The sequence below is a fragment of the Hyla sarda genome (assembly GCF_029499605.1).
Source record: "Hyla sarda isolate aHylSar1 chromosome 1 unlocalized genomic scaffold, aHylSar1.hap1 SUPER_1_unloc_2, whole genome shotgun sequence".
NCBI lineage: Eukaryota > Metazoa > Chordata > Amphibia > Anura > Hylidae > Hyla > Hyla sarda.
Window position 1 is genome coordinate 520,350 of NW_026607581.1, and position 17,340 is coordinate 537,689.

The window sequence follows — 17,340 nt, forward strand, 5'->3', positions numbered from 1 at the left end:
CTGGAGGGGAGATGTATAGCTACTATATATCCAGATCCCATACAGATAGCAGCAGCAGTATACAGATAGAGCTAATGGGGAGGTGTTTAACTTCTATATAAACTGATCCCATAAAGACAGCAGCAGTATACAGATAGAGCTGGGAGCTAAAGATTATAGCGCCGGAACTCTGCATATACTAAAAGGCTCTGAGTAAGTGACCCCTCTTTGTAAAGCTGTTTACCCCACTATAACCCAGTATATTGGCTTTAGTGTGGAGAACAAGGGGTCAGATTCTCTATAAGTTATGTTGGATAAGACTGTAATGTGATTGAGGCCCCTACAATTGATACAGGGCCTCAACTCACCAATCCCAGGGGCCTCAACTCACCAATCCCAGGGGCCTCAACTCACCAATCCCAGGGGCCTCAACTCACCAATCCCAGGGGCCTCAACTCACCAATCCCAGGGGCCTCAACTCACCAATCCCAGGGGCCTCAACTCACCAATCCCAGGGGCCTCAAGTCACCAATCCCAGGGGCCTCAACTCACCAATCCCAGGGGCCCCAACTCACCAATCCCAGGGGCCCCAACTCACCAATCCCAGGGGCCCCAACTCACCAATCTCAGGGGCCTCAACTAGATGTTTGGATGAACCCCTGGGACAGTCCATCTGTAACATACTCCTCTATGGTTTGGTTCTCTGCCACAAACAGAGGGTAGACTCGGCCCTTTGGAGGTATAGCACCTGGTTGAGGCTCAATGGTACAATCATGGGGTCTGTGGGGAGGTAGTGCCCCCCGCCTACATCTTATCAAACACATTGCGGTACTCCTGGTATACTTTAGGAAGAGAAGATCTTTGTCGTGTACAATTATCCCACAGACCGAGGAGATACAAACCAACCAAACCGATCTATATATACAGGTAAAAGCAAACTGAGGGGACCAAGACAAACCTCAGCTGTGACCCAGTCCAAACGGGGATTATGTCTCTGGAAACAAAGAGAACCGAGCACAACAGGATAATGCAGAGAGATAATCACCTGGGACTAGAGGGTCTCCTGGTAAAGTGCCCCCAACACCACAGACAATGGAACTGTCTCATGGATAAGGTGAGGGGGCTGTAAGGGTCTTCTATAAATCACTTCCATGGCCAGAGGACCCAAAGCTGGAGTGGGATAGAGTTTTTGGCTACAAACACATGATCCTTAAAATACCCATCAGCACTGGAGACCACGAGGACCTGCGTGATCACAGAGGAAATATACCATGATAGGATAATCCTAATCATAGCTTTGTCTTTGTGGAACTCTGGGGATGAAGAAAGCCCACCCAATATCTGTCTCTAGCAGGACCCCAAGTGTTTCCTCACCAGGTTTGGCATGATCCGAGCAAAGGGCCACAATAAAGACACATCCCCTCCCCCCTAATATATTCCTTCTCCTCCACGGAAAGGGGGGTGGTCCTGAGCTGCATTGGTTTCACCCTTTCAGATGATCCAGGAGGCCACAATCTCATCTTGTATAATATGGGAGAGTCCACGAGAGAACGTGTCCACCAGCGCTTCCTTATCCCAGCACACTTCTGCTGCTACAATACAGAACTCTATTGAATTCTTGGCCACAGTTCTCGTCCCGTTACATGGACATGAGCTGCTCTGCCGCAGAGGGAGAACGGACAGGGAGATGAAATGTCTCTGTAGTCGTAGATAATACGTTTATGAGTCTCCAAAGAGGATTCACCCGGGATAGAGCGTTATCAGTAAGGAGGGAGATCAGGAATCCTACCTTACTTCTATCATTAGGACAGGACTGCAGGACCATTTCCAGATAAATGCCCACTTGGTTCAGGGAGCCTCTACATTCATTAGGATCGCCCCCATAATGCTGGGGAAGCGGAGCAGATCCAGTAAACCCACAGGAGGCAATGGCTTCTATGGCAGCAGAAATAGTTGCCGGAGCAGGAGGGTAGGTGGCTGCCGGTTGAGGCACAGGAGGCTCTAGGGGAGACGTACGATTCTAAAGCGTCTGCATTACAAGTGCCAATTGCTCAATCCTCTGATCCTGCAGATCCATTATAGTGAAAATGTTTGGTGCTGGTGGATTGTCTGCATCATCCGGATTCATGGCCCTTGTGTAATGTCAGGAACCACAAAACCAGATGGAGATGATCAGAACAAATCACCTTTATTATATTCTCAACCGTCTCACATTCTCATCATTTATAGTTTATATTCTGACTGAATAAAGGAATATACAGCAGAAAAGACTGACAGGACACAGGGCTTAAAGGGGTACTCCGGTGGAACACCTCTTTTTTTTTTTTAAATCACCTGGTCCCCAAAAGTTCAACAGGTTTGTAAATTACTTTTATTTAAAAATGTTAATCCTTCCAGTACTTATCAGCTGCTGTTGTGTAGTTCTTTTCTGTCTGACCACAGTGCTCTCTGCAGACACTTTTTTTTATTATAAAAGTACAAAACTTATACAAAAACACAAAACAAGCTTAACCAGCTATAACATAAATAAGAAATACAAAACACAAAAACAAAACCCTGCCTAACCGGCCAGCCCAGCTTTACAAAAACCGAAAATATGCCAACCCACCTAACCAAACCAAACAACACACTCACACGCATACCAAAATGAACATAAAAATAGCACAACTTGGCTTATCAAAATATGAAAATAAAATTTAGCACTACCTGGCTACAACTCAAAAACATCCATACTCGGGAAACACAACGAGAAAACAAGACAGAAAATATAACAAGCACACCACTACAAAAAAAAAAAAAAAAATAGCACAACTTGGCTTAGCAAAATATAAACATACAACAACAAAAAACGTGGTCTCAAATGGCTGGAGGTGCTCAACCCCAAATGCAGTTATGCATTTATACTGGGGGAGCAGATCCTGCCCTAGTAGTCCATTGCTAGGGGCGATCCCCAGCATAAAAATGCATACAATGGAGGATGCCTGCAGCGGACTACAAGTGCCACAATAGAATCCTACACCAGATAAACGGTGTGGATGTGTAACAATTAGAATAATACAATACAGAAATTTAGGTGCAGAAATTTAGGTGCAATACAGAAATTTTATAAACATAAAACATAAAATTTTGCACTGCCTGCCTAAAAACAAAACAAAATAAATAAATAAAAAACTAGACCAAATAAACTGAAATAAACCAAATAAACCACGTAACAACATAATAACTGGTCCGACTGCCATAACTGCTGTAATGCTATAAAAAAAAAAATATATATATATATATATATATATATATATATATATATATATATACATACAAAATCACATGAACATAATAATATAGTATTTAACTAAAAATAAATATATACACTAGAGAAAAACCTACAAAAACAATAGAACACCCTACCAAAATCCCTACACTAAAACTGTACCCTCTCCCACACCACCCCTCCTGCACATGGGTCAGAGTCCATACTGTTCATACACAAAGTCCTGTCCCTAACTGATCCATGTCAGGTCCCCAAAAGAAAAGCAAAACACCACCACCCACAAAAAAAAACACCCTCCCCACCTAGCACTCCTCCCAACCAACTTACACACAAACTTGTACATACTAACATATACATACTGAACCCAAACCACCTTAGGCCCAAGTTTGGTCACCTGTAAGCCCTTCTTACCATATCAACTTTAACCCCTTAACGACGCAGGACGTATATTTACGTCCTGCGCCGGCTACCGCGATATGAAGCGAGGTCGCGCTGCGACCCCGCATCACATCGCGTCGGTCCCGGTGCTCATCAACAGCCGGGATCCGCGGCTAATACCACACATCGCCGATCGCGGCAATGTGTGGTATTAACCCTTTAGAAGCAGCGGTCGAAGCTGACCGCCGCTTCTAAAGAGAAAGTGAAAGTATCCTGGCTAGTCAGTCAGGCTGTTCGGGACCACCGCGTTGAAATCGCGGCATCCCGAACAGCTTGCAGGACAGCGGGAGGGCCCTTACCTGCCTCCTCGGTGTCCGATCGGCGAATGACTGCTCCGTGCCTGAGATCCAGGCAGGAGCAGTCAAGCGCCGATAATGCTGATCACAGGCGTGTTAATACACGCCAGTGATCAGCATAGGAGATCAGTGTGTGCAGTGTTATAGGTCCCTATGGGACCTATAACACTGCAAAAAAAAAAAGTAAAAAAAAAGTGTTAATAAAGGTCATTTAACCCCTTCTCCAATAAAAGTTTGAATCACCCCCCTTTTCCCATAAAAAAAATAAAACAGTGTAAATTAAAATAAACATATGTGGTATCGTCGCGTGCGTAAATGTCCGAACCATAAAAATATATTGTTAATTAAACCGCACAGTCAATTGCGTACGCGCAAAAAATTCCAAAGTCCAAAAAAGCATATTTTGGTCACTTTTTATACCATTAAAAAATGAATAAAAAGTGATCAAAACAAGAATTGTACCGATAAAAACTTCAGATCACGTCGCAAAAAATGAGCCCTCATACCGCCCTGTACGTGGAAAAATAAAAAAGTTATAGGGGTCAGAAGATGACATTTTTAAACGTATAAATTTTCCTGCATGTAGTTATGATTTTTTCCAGAAGTGCGACAAAATCAAACATATATAAGTAGGGGATCATTATAACCGTATGGACCTACAGAATAATTATAAGGTGTAATTTTTACCGAAATATGCACTGCGTAGAAACGGAAGCCCCCAAAAGTTACAAAATGGCGTTTTTTCTTCGATTTTGTCGCACAATGATTTTTTTGTTCCGTTTCGTCGTGAATTTTTGGGTAAAATGACTGATGTCACTGCAAAGTAGAATTGGTGACGCAAAAAATAAGCCATAATATGGATTTTTAGGTGGAAAATTGAAAGGGTTATGATTTTTAAAAGGTAAGGAGGAAAAAACGAAAGTGCAAAAACGGAAAAACCCTGAGTCCTTAAGGGGTTAAAAAAAACAGGCACATGCATTAACCCCCGCTTAGGCCATATTTGGTCCCTTGGCCGCGTGGTAGGACCCAGAAGGAGAGGAGCCCCCTTTGGCTTTCAGGGCATCATTATATGAATACTGCGTTTCTGCAGTATCGGTGTCCGTTGTCATGTCAAAAAAGGGATGCCAATGTATATTGTAGCAGTCTCCTTCAGAAATGAATGGAGCTGCTACAGTATACGTCAGCATCACTCTTTTTGACGTGATGCTGAAGGATACCTCTAATACTGCGGAAACGCAGTATGAATGGGACGCAGTGTAGGGTCACATAGAGCGCATCCGCAGCATATTTCACACCGTGGATGCCCCCGGCAGTCACAAGGGCAAGATCACTGCTGTGGCTGGGTAGCTCAGTGTGTCCGCTCATGACTGCTGGCGGGAAATCCACCGCTATTAGTGGACACACAAAGCTACCCAGCCGCAGCAGGGAGCTCATTATTGTGACTGTTGCCGGGCATCCACAGCATGTAATATGGGATGTGCGCCGTGTGATCCTACACATTATACATTTTTATTTTTTACTATATTTATTTAATACATGTGTTTTTATTATTTTTTTTACACTTTTTCACACTTTTTTAATTTATTTTTTCACACTTTTTGTTTACACTTTTTTTTTATGTATTTTTTTACACTTCTTTTTTATACTTCTTGTTTTTATACACTTTTATTTATTTTATTTTTTCACTTTTTCTTAATGCTTTGGAATACTTAGTATTCCAAAGCATTGCAGATATATGCTGCCTGCTAGTTTTACACTAGCAGGCAGCATATCAGGACGTGCCTCCGGGGCAGACCTGGGGTCGTTGTAAAGACCCCCAGGTGACCAGGTAAGCAGCAGCGCCCTGCGATAGTTGCGGGGTGCTACAGGAGAGAGACAGAGGGAGCCTCCTCCCTCTGTCAAAACTTCTTACAGCTCGCGGTAGCTTCCGACCGCGGCTTTAAGGGTTAAACTGCCGGGACCGAAGTTGTCTGCAGGGTACTGCAGGGGGGACAGAGGGAGCTCCCTCCTTCTGTCATTACACTTAAAGCCCGCGGTCACTTCCGACCGCGGCTGTAAGGGTTAAAACTGCCGGGACCGAAGTTTACTTCGGTCCCGGCAGTGCAGCAGGGTCCCGGCTGTGTGATACAGCCAAGTCCCTGCCGCAATCTCGTAGGTGCACTGGGCAGCACCCACGAGAATAATTGACGAATATAGACGTCCAGGTGCCGGAACGCCCGCCAACCTGGACGTCTATACTCTTCCGTGGTCGTTAAGGGGTGAAATAAACCTATCTATCCTAGACCTGCGACTACCTTGATGATAGGTGAAACCCGCCTGGCCTGAGGGGCTCCGGATGCGGGCGTCCTCTAGGCGAGCTTCTCTAGCTATGCTAATCAGTGCCACACAATCGCAAGTCAGTGTGTAACCGAAAAAAACTTTCCTCAAGGGCTCAAAATAGAATAATATAATATAGATGGGGTAGGGGGTTTATTATTCACTAAAAGAGCAACTAAAACAACAACCTACAGGTGTGGAAGACCACACAACAAAATGGTGAATATACCCCAGTTAAAAGTAACTTATGACAAGTATGATCATGTATAAAAATAATTTTATTGAAATATATAGTTTAAAAAATACATATACGTATATATGAAATCACAGAATCAATTCATAAAGGGTAGTATAAAAATAAATAATATATATATATATATATATATATATATATATATATATAAAAGAATAAAATATAGGGTGGATACTGGGGTGAGAAAGCCTGTATGCCAATAGAATAGGTGAAGAGATAAAAAAAAGTTCCTTGGGATGTCACGGTGCTAGTAGTGAGCTGCAATTAAGGGTTATAAATAAATAAATTGATAATTATAAATAAATTAATATCTACAGGGGTTGCATGCACAAGGTAAGGGAAAAGGGGGGGGGGGGGGGAGAGGAAAGGACGTCGTGTTGGATATGCGCAAACAAAATGTGCAATACTTGTGGAATTAAATACCACGCAACAGCCAGTGAGGACAACCAATTATATGTGATGAAATTGTTAATTAATAGCCAAGGCAGAAAAAAATTTAACAAGTAAAACACAACACTCAAATGAATTACAACTAGTGCAAAAAATTACCGTGCAAATGAAGTGGGCAAGGACCTGAACATGCAACCCAAAAAGGGAAATATTACCTGGGTCACCCAGTATGGTGCTAACAATAAGCAATAACAACCAACAGGCAAATAGCAGCAATAATATGGATAGCAGCAGATAGATAGCAGCAATCGCAAGTCAGCGGACCATTGGAGCATCTCCTATCTTGGGACCTCGTGACATTATTGAAGTCCCCTCCAAAGATCACTTGCCAACTTGTAAAAAGAAAGGGCTTAATCCTCATAAAGAGATCTTTACGGCCCTGCTTAGTTTGTGGGGCGTAGATGTTAATGAGCCGGAGCTCCTGTCCCTTCATGAGGACATCTAAAATCACCTTCCCATTTCTAATTCAATAACCCGTCGGCATTCAACAGAAGCGGTTAAAAGGACCGCCACTCCACTATACGGCTCAGCCGCAAGAGACCAGTGGGATTGACCGCGCCTCCACTCTCTTCCGGCTTTTACCAGAGAGGCTAGATCTGACAACCTGGTCTCTTGTAAAAAGAAAATGTCGGCTTCAACACGGCCGAGAAAATCAAAGGCTGCAAATCTAGCTGTATCTGACTTTATGCTGGCACAATTAATAGATGCCAGCGTCAATGGGGTGAGTGCCGCCATACAGGGTGATTGAATTAGACGGCCACACCATTTACTTTTTCTTTCCTTTCTTTTTGGTCCCCTCATCCTCTGAAGAAGATGAGGGGGCAGGACCACTCTTTGATCTTTTTTTGGACTCTGATAGATCCATATGGTCCCCGTCTCCTTCCGGCCCCGGTCTAGCACTGCCCTCCGAGGAAGGTGCCTCAACAGGACAGGGCCCAGGTTCCCCCAGAGGCTCTTTCTCCCTAGGCACCTCGCCCTCACCTTCCCTCTCCAAGGAGGGGGAGGAGATGGTATCGAGGACGAGGTACCGGTTTGACAGGTCAATCAGAGGGGGGGGGGGGGGGGCAGCCAGGCTTCCGCTTTGGACCTGGCCCGTAGTACCAGGAGCTTCAGAGGGCTCTGACCTCTTCTTTCACCCTTTCCTTTTGCCCTTAACTTTCTTTTTGGGCCTCACCCCACTCTCCTCATCCACACTTTCATAGTGGGAGGAATCGGAAGGGTCGGCCATATTGCCATCCTCTCTGTGAAGTCTCCTCATCTCCTCATCCAGCACATTCTCCTCCAGGGCTTCAGCAGTTACAGGGCCAGCTTCAGGAGCAGGGACTGAAGCTACATCCGCCACCTGGGCACTCTCCAGCTCCCTACTCCTCCTCAGATTTTCCTCCCGCCTTAGTTTGGCAGGGCCCTTTTTCCTCCTCACTAGCCCTGTTGCACTCCCATCCCTGCCTGTACCCTCCCCAGCCGAGGCAACTTCACAGCTCTCCTCAGCTGGAGCGGCCACTGCACGGGCGAAGGCGCTAGGACAACGGCTGAAAGGGTGTCCAAGGACACCACACAGGTGGCACCGGATCTGCTGACAGGATGCGGCCAGATGACCCACCCCACCACACAAAGCGCAGACCTGCACATTACAGGCTGCGCTAAAGTGGGTGGGGCTGCCACACCTGTGACAGACCTTAGGTTGCCCCTGATAGAAGACCTGGATCCTATCACGTCCAAGGAAGGCGGCTGACGGAATGTGGGCAACCGTACTCCCTGAACGCTTGAGTTTGAGGGAAATCGTCCAGGCCCCGGACCAGATCCCGTGCTCATCAAAGTTTTTCTTGGGCATGTCCGTCACATCCCCATACCGTCCGAGCCAGGTCATGATGTCATAACAAGAAAGCGACTTGTTACGGGTCAAAACGGTCACTTTCTTGACTGAGTTCTGACGGGAAATCGCCTTTACAGCGAAATCCCGCCAGCCGGGCTCGTTCTTCGCCATTTAATAGTTTGACCAGAAGAGTTCAAGACCCTCTGGCCGAACGAAACTGACGTCAAACTCAGACGAACCGTAGGGGTGAATCAGGGCAAAGATGTCACTCGCCCTGAATTCCATCTGAAGGAGGAGCTCAACCACTTTAGCACGAGGTGGACACGCATCCTCGCCCCTCCAAATCAGACAGACCACATTCCTATGGTTATTGTCCTGCCCGGGTGTCGGGAGGGACCAGACCACCTCCCCATTCTGCTCTCGGAAAGCCCCCAAACCGTGCCTCTCTATCCAGAAAGAGAGGTCGACCTCACCCCTTCCCTCTACCTGGATCGACCTGTCGCCCCTACGTAGAGCCTCCAGGAGGTGCTGTTGCAAGTGGCCTCCAGAGCCGAGGACCCCCCTGAACCCCCGACAGCAACATTGGCATAGCTCCTAGGATAGTCATTACCGGGGGGCAGCCAGACCAGACCCAGACCCAGAACCACTAACACCACCATTCACACCACTACTCTCATCATCTTTATCTTCATTCATACCACTACTACCACCAACATTCACTCCACTGACACTCCCACACACATTCCTCTCATCCACAACACTACTACACCCATCATTCTCACATCTTGCACTCTTATCATCCTGCCTAACAAATTCTGGGCTGGCTGGGACTTGTAGTGTTGCTGGTTTAATATAGGTTTTCTGTCCTGGTCTAGCTGCTGGGGTAGGCGCTGATGGCTCCTCCTCCATGGCTGATGTCTCCTCCTGAATCTGGGACTGCCCCACCAGGCGCACCCCAGCTCCTCCCACAGTGCCAGTGCCTAATTTGCCTGACCGCACGGGCTCTGCATCTGATCCAGGCACCCGGACACTCCCCCCCCTCACAGAGGAGTGCCCCGCAGCGCCCGCAGAACACACTGTACTGGGAGGACCGCCCCCCAGAGCACACAGATGCAACACTCTCTGCCACCGGCGCCCGGACACTCCCCCCCCCCCCTCACAGGGGAGTGCCCTGAAGCACCGGTAGTGCCCACAGCACTCAGGGAACCACCCCCCGAGCACACGGCAGCATAGCTCGCCTCTGGCACTTGGACACGCCCCCTGCCACCCTGGGGCGGTCCTGTAGTGCCAGAGCTGCCCACCATGAGCCCATCCTGCCCCTCCCTACCGGCAGGATGGGTGGGCTTCACATCTATTGCATCCACAGCCTTTACTGACGCCATGCTGTACCCCCCATGCTGGCTCCGTTCCACCACAGAAACGGGGTCTGGCAGTCTGGGGGACCCAGCAGCCTGAACCAGCTTTGCAGCTGACCCAGACTGCTGGAAAGGAACAAATACATACTGTACAGATTCCTGTGTCTTCTGTTTCTTTGCTTTCCTCTTCACTGCCACATCATCACATATATCATCCCCAAAGGTGAAATTCTGGAGGTGGGCTGGGGACTCCTGCATGACTATAGCCCTCAATAAGCCCCCAGCCTCACTCTCCACATCATCCTCCTCGCTTTCACTGGAAGGAAGCGCCACCTGGGCTGGATCAATGTAGCTATCCTGGGTGGTCTGGATGTAACAGGGGGACGCCACAGGCACAGCATCTTCCTCCACCCTCTCCTCCTCCTTTTCTTCTTCACCACCATCATCACTATCTTCACCGCCACTACTCTTCCCATCATCCACCTCCACCTTACCTGGGGATTTCATGGCCGGTCTCCATTCACTGTGATCCTCTTTCTTAGCTCTGGCCTGTTCTTTTTGGACACCGTGCTCACCAGATTCTGAGCCACACGTAGATCCTCCCTGGCCATCCTCAGCTCCTTACCGCACTGGTCATATTCCGCAAAGCGTGCGGCCATGCGGGAGCAGTATGTATCGCTCGACTCCTTGGGCCCTCTCTCTGCCCACATCTCCACTCTTTTCCTCCTCGCCTTGCTTCCTCCAGATCTCTGGATGGCACCCGTCGCCGTGGAAGCAGAGCCTGCATTGCTGCAGACTCTGCCAGATTTTCTATCTCCGGCCGGAACAATGGCTGTTGCAGTTTTCTCTCCACCCCCCGCCAGCCTGGAAGAACGGGGAGTGGAGGCTCGAGATTTCCGGGGCTCCATGCAAGGAGGCTCTCCCCAGGAGTCTGCTACCCTCCTGGGAAAAGCTGTTAGAACACCTGCCTCTGTAGTCTTCTTAGAAGTCCTGGAGAGCTCAAACAGGGACACACCCGCACACTTCTCACACTGAACTGTTGTGTTCACAGGATGTGCTCTCTGCTGACACCTCTATCCATGTCAGGAACTGTCCAGAGTAGGAGAAACTCTTGCTCTGGACGGTTCCTGACATGGGCAGAGGTGACAGCAGAGAGCAGTGTGGTCAAACAGATAATAACTAAAAACAACTTTCTCTGCAGCTGATATGTACTGTAAGGATTAAGATTTTTAAATGGAAGTAAATTACAATTCTGAATAACTTTTTAGCACCAGTTGATAAAAAAAAAAATTCCCCTCGGAGTACCCCTTTAAAAAATCCCATAAAAAATTATTACAGTTGGTGACTAAGCAGAACCTGTGACAGTTCTCTGCATTTAGTGGTCACTACTCACCTGAGTGGTTACCTGTAGGAATGTCCTCCATATACTGCTCATCACTGCTCACATCTGTGTCTTCTTCTTCTTCTCTTAAGTCTGTAGTATTACTATAGATCAGATCTTTCCCTGTAGGAATGTCCTCCTTATACTGCTCATCACTGCTCACATCTGTGTCTTCTTCTTCCGTTAAATCTGTAGTATTACTATAGATCAGATCTTTCCCTGTAGGAATGACCTCCTTATACTGCTCATCACTGCTCACATCTGTGTCTTCTCCTTCTCTTAAGTCTGTAGTATTACTATAGATCAGATCTTTTCCAGCAGGAATGTGCTCCTTATACTGCTCATCACCGCTAACATCTGTCTCTTCTTCTTTCGTTATGTCTGTAGTATTTTCTTTCCCTGTAGGAATGTGCTCCTTATACTGCTCATCACCGCTAACATCTGTCTCTTCTTCTTTCTTTATGTCTGTAGTATTTTCTTTCCCTGTAGGAATGTCCTCCTTATACTGCTCATCACCGCTAACATCGGTCTCTTCTTCTTCCTTTATGTCTGTGGCATTTTCTTTCCATGTAAGAATGTCCTCCTTATACTGCTCATTACTGTTCACATCTGTCTCTGGAACATTAATATTGTTCATATCTTCTCCCTGGATCATAAGATTTGGAAGAAATATAGTAAAAGTCATCAGACAGTAGGAGAAGTCACGTGGGATGTTATAGATGAGCAGGAGATGAGGAGTCATGGAGGGTGAGGGGACTGACCACAAGAGCTTCACAGCCCTTCTACAGATCATAGGGAATATCTCCAACCACCTGATCATCCTGGGGAAGAAGAGGACGGGGACACCTCTCTGGTGCTGTTCTCTTACTGGATCTGACTGTAGGGAACACATACAGAGACTGAATTCATTCTTTACATACAAATAATGAGAGGACGTGTGTATATAGTCATGTCTATTACCTGGTGATGTGAGGGGCTGCTGATCCTCCATCATGACCTGATCCTTGTACTGATCCTTGTGTCCTTCTACATACTCCCACTCCTCCATGGAGAAATAGACCACCACGTCCTGACACCTTATAGGAACCTGACACATAATGATACAGACATCACCCGACCCCTCCAGTGGCGTTACTGTATAATGTCCCAGCATTCCCAGCAGTGTCACCTCTCCAGTCATCACCAGACCCCTCCATTACTGTATAATGTCCCAGCAGTGTCACCTCTCCAGTCATCACCAGACCCCTCCATTACTGTATAATGTCCCAGCAGTGTCACCTCTCCAGTCATCACCAGACCCCTCCATTACTGTATAATGTCCCTGCAGTGTCACCTCTCCAGTCATCACCAGACCCCTCCATTACTGTATAATGTCCCAGCATTCCCAGCAGTGTCACCTCTCCAGTCATCACCAGACCCCTCCATTACTGTATAATGTCCCAGCAGTGTCACCTCTCCAGTCATCACCAGACCACTCCATTACTGTATAATGTCCCAGCAGTTTCACCTCTCCAGTCATCACCAGACCCCTCCATTACTGTATAATGTCCCAGCAGTGTCACCTCTCCAGTCATCACCAGACCCCTCCATTACTGTATAATGTCCCAGCAGTGTCACCTCTCCAGTCATCACCAGACCCCTCCATTACTGTATAATGTCCCAGCAGTTTCACCTCTCCAGTCATTACCAGACCCCTCCATTACTGTATAATGTCCCAGCAGTTTCACCTCTCCAGTCATCACCAGACCCCTCCATTACTGTATAATGTCCCAGCAGTGTCACCTCTCCAGTCATCACCACGCCCCCTCAATTACTGTATAATGTCCCAGCAGTGTCACCTCTCCAGTCATCACCAGACCCCTCAATTACTGTATAATGTCCCAGCAGTGTCACCTCTCCAGTCATCACCAGACCCCTCCATTACTGTATAATGTCCCAGCAGTGTCACCTCTCCAGTCATCACCAGACCCCTCCATTACTGTATAATGTCCCAGCAGTGTCACCTCTCCAGTCATCACCAGACCCCTCCATTACTGTATAATGTCCCAGCATTCCCAGCAGTGTCACCTCTCCAGTCATCACCAGACCCCTCCATTACTGTATAATGTCCCAGCAGTGTCACCTCTCCAGTCATCACCAGACCCCTCCATTACTGTATAATGTCCCAGCAGTGTCACCTCTCCAGTCATCACCAGACCCCTCCATTACTGTATAATGTCACAGCAGTGTCACCTCTCCAGTCATCACCAGACCCCTCCATTACTGTATAATGTCCCAGCATTCCCAGCAGTGTCACCTCTCCAGTCATCACCAGACCCCTCCATTACGGTATAATGTCCCAGCAGGGTCACCTCTCCAGTCATCACCAGACCCCTCCATTACTGTATAATGTCCCAGCAGTGTCACCTCTCCAGTCATCACCAGACCCCTCCATTACTGTATAATGTCCCAGCAGTGTCACCTCTCCAGTCATCACCAGACCCCTCCATTACTGTATAATGTCCCAGCAGGGTCACCTCTCCAGTCATCACCAGACCCCTCCATTACTGTATAATGTCCCAGCAGTGTCACCTCTCCAGTCATCACCAGACCCCTCCATTACTGTATAATGTCCCAGCATTCCCAGCAGTGTCACCTCTCCAGTCATCACCAGACCCCTCCATTACGGTATAATGTCCCAGCAGGGTCACCTCTCCAGTCATCACCAGACCCCTCCATTACTGTATAATGTCCCAGCAGTGTCACCTCTCCAGTCATCACCAGACCCCTCCATTACTGTATAATGTCCCAGCAGTGTCACCTCTCCAGTCATCACCAGACCCCTCCATTACTGTATAATGTCCCAGCAGGGTCACCTCTCCAGTCATCACCAGACCCCTCCATTACTGTATAATGTCCCAGCAGTGTCACCTCTCCAGTCATCACCAGACCCCTCCATTACTGTATAATGTCCCAGCAGGGTCACCTCTCCAGTCATCACCAGACCCCTCCATTACTGTATAATGTCCCATCAGGGTCACCTCTCCAGTCATCACCAGACCCCTCCATTACTGTATAATGTCCCAGCAGGGTCACCTCTCCGGTCAGCAGCTCCATCATGTTTTTGATGAGTTCTAGAATCTTCTGTTCATCCATTTCCTCATGTATCAGGGAGTGAGGTGGGGGCCCCGGGATTGGGCTCAGGGTTCTTCCCCATCCTTCACACACAGGGGCCCGACAGTGCCCACTAGAGGACTTCTTCACTACTGTGTAATCCTGTGTATGGAGAGATACATTAATATCACTACATACATTCCCAGAATCCCTCACCTCTCCAGTCATATCCATCTGTTATTCCATAGATAAGAATGAGGTCATGTGACATCACTCCCAGAATCCCTCACCTCTCCAGTCATATCCATCTGTTATTACATAGATAAGAATGAGGTCATGTGACATCACTCCCAGAATCCCTCACCTCTCCGGTCATATCCATCTGTTATTACATAGATAAGAATGAGGTCATGTGATATCACTCCCAGAATCCCTCACCTCTCCAGTCATATCAATATGTTATTACATAGATAAGAATGAGGTCATGTGACATCACTCCCAGAATCCCTCACCTCTCCAGTCATATCCATCTGTTATTACATAGATAAGAATGAGGTCATGTGACATCACTCCCAGAATCCCTCACCTCTCCAGTCATATCCATCTGTTATTACATAGATAAGAATGAGGTCATGTGACGTCACTCCCAGAATCCCTCACCTCTCCAGTAAGCCGGAAGAGTATCTGTAGGGTGAGGTTTATGATCCTGTTGGCCATCTTGTTCCTGTCTCTCTCCATGGTTGATGGGTCATCCAGGAGAATTCTCTTATATAGAAGGTATCAGCAGAGGATCCTGGATTGGAGAAACCTGAAGGGAAGAAGAGGAGACGATGAGAAATGGCAGCTGCTAATAGAAACAACAACAGTGAAAGAAAGAAAGAAAGAAATAGACAAATACACAGAAAGTTCTGGATCCTGTGATCTTCTTCATTGTCATAAAACCTTGTGGACCTGAAGGGGTTAATAGTAATGTCCCCTCCCCCAGCGCTCCTGATGTCACCACAACCGTATATACCTCCACCTGCAGACTGTACAGGAGCCGTGTACTTACAGGACCTGCGATGATGTCACCGTCATGTGATCAGTCACATGGAGGAGGAGGAGTCACATGATCAGGGGCTGCTGCTCTAGGCTCATCTGCTCAGTGTTTGCAGGACTCTGCTGTGCTGGTTGTGATCGCTGCTGGATGAGCTGAAGTTATGTGTATGCAGCAGAGCTGTGTGTGTGTGTGATGTGCGTGGTGCAGAGCTGTGTATGTGTGTGTTATATATGTCTGCAGCAGAGCTGTGTAATGTGCATGTAGCTGAGCTGTATGTGTACACAGTAGAGCTGTATATGTGTAATGTGCATGTAGCTGAGCTGTATGTGTACACAGTAGAGCTGTATATGTGTAATGTACATGTAGCTGAGCTGTATGTGTACACAGTAGAGCTGTATATGTGTAATGTGTATGTAGCTGAGCTGTATGTGTACACAATAGAGCTGTATATGTGTAATGTACATGTAGCTGAGCTGTATGTGTACACAGTAGAGCTGTATATGTGTAATGTGCATGTAGCTGAGCTGTATGTGTACACAGTAGAGCTGTATATGTGTAATGTACATGTAGCTGAGCTGTATGTGTACACAGTAGAGCTGTATATGTGTAATGTACATGTAGCTGAGCTGTATGTGTACACAGTAGAGCTGTATGTGTAATGTACATGTAGCTGAGCTGTATGTGTACACAGTAGAGCTGTATATGTGTAATGTACATGTAGCTGAGCTGTATGTGTACACAGTAGAGCTGTATATGTGTAATGTGCATGTAGCTGAGCTGTATGTGTACACAGTAGAGCTGTATATGTGTAATGTACATGTAGCTGAGCTGTATGTGTACACAGTAGAGCTGTATATGTGTAATGTGCATGTAGCTGAGCTGTATGTGTACACAGTAGAGCTGTATATGTGCAATGTACATGTAGCTGAGCTGTATGTGTACACAGTAGAGCTGTATATGTGTAATGTGCATGTAGCTGAGCTGTATGTGTACACAGTAGAGCTGTATATGTGTAATGTACATGTAGCTGAGCTGTATGTGTACACAGTAGAGCTGTATATGTGTAATGTGCATGTAGCTGAGCTGTATATGTGTAATGTACATGTAGCTGAGCTGTATATGTGTAATGTACATGTAGCTGAGCTGTATGTGTACACAGTAGAGCTGTATATGTGTAATGTACATGTAGCTGAGCTGTATGTGTACACAGTAGAGCTGTATATGTGTAATGTACATGTAGCTGAGCTGTATGTGTACACAGTAGAGCTGTATATGTGTAATGTACATGTAGCTGAGCTGTATGTATACACAGTAGAGCTGTATATGTGTAATGTGCATGTAGCTGAGCTGTATGTGTACACAGTAGAGCTGTATATGTGTAATGTACATGTAGCTGAGCTGTATGTGTACACAGTAGAGCTGTATATGTGTAATGTGTATGTAGCTGAGCTGTATGTGTACACAATAGAGCTGTATATGTGTAATGTACATGTAGCTGAGCTGTATGTGTACACAGTAGAGCTGTATATGTGTAATGTGCATGTAGCTGAGCTGTATGTGTACACAGTAGAGCTGTATATGTGTAATGTACATGTAGCTGAGCTGTATGTGTACACAGTAGAGCTGTATATGTGTAATGTACATGTAGCTGAGCTGTAT

At 46.7% G+C, this 17,340-nt stretch overlaps 1 protein-coding gene and 1 long non-coding RNA gene across 2 annotated transcripts in view; both read right to left on the minus strand.

The window, feature by feature from the left end:
* The window catches only part of LOC130298079 (oocyte zinc finger protein XlCOF7.1-like), a 73,204-nt gene extending 60,588 nt beyond the window's left edge, over positions 1–12,616 (minus strand). Inside the window, 3 exon segments of the mRNA XM_056550973.1 lie at positions 11,562–12,195; positions 12,362–12,426; positions 12,510–12,616. Of these exon segments, the coding sequence (XP_056406948.1) occupies positions 11,562–12,195; positions 12,362–12,426; positions 12,510–12,597 (787 nt within the window). The 5' untranslated portion in view covers positions 12,598–12,616.
* A 2,080-nt stretch (positions 12,617–14,696) lies between these two features.
* LOC130298075 (uncharacterized) lies at positions 14,697–15,663 on the minus strand. The gene is made up of 3 exons (XR_008849736.1): positions 15,541–15,663; positions 15,303–15,450; positions 14,697–14,804 (listed from the first exon to the last, which is right to left on the minus strand). It is a non-coding gene; the product is annotated as an uncharacterized LOC130298075 (long non-coding RNA).
* Between the last annotated feature and the right edge of the window lie 1,677 nt (positions 15,664–17,340).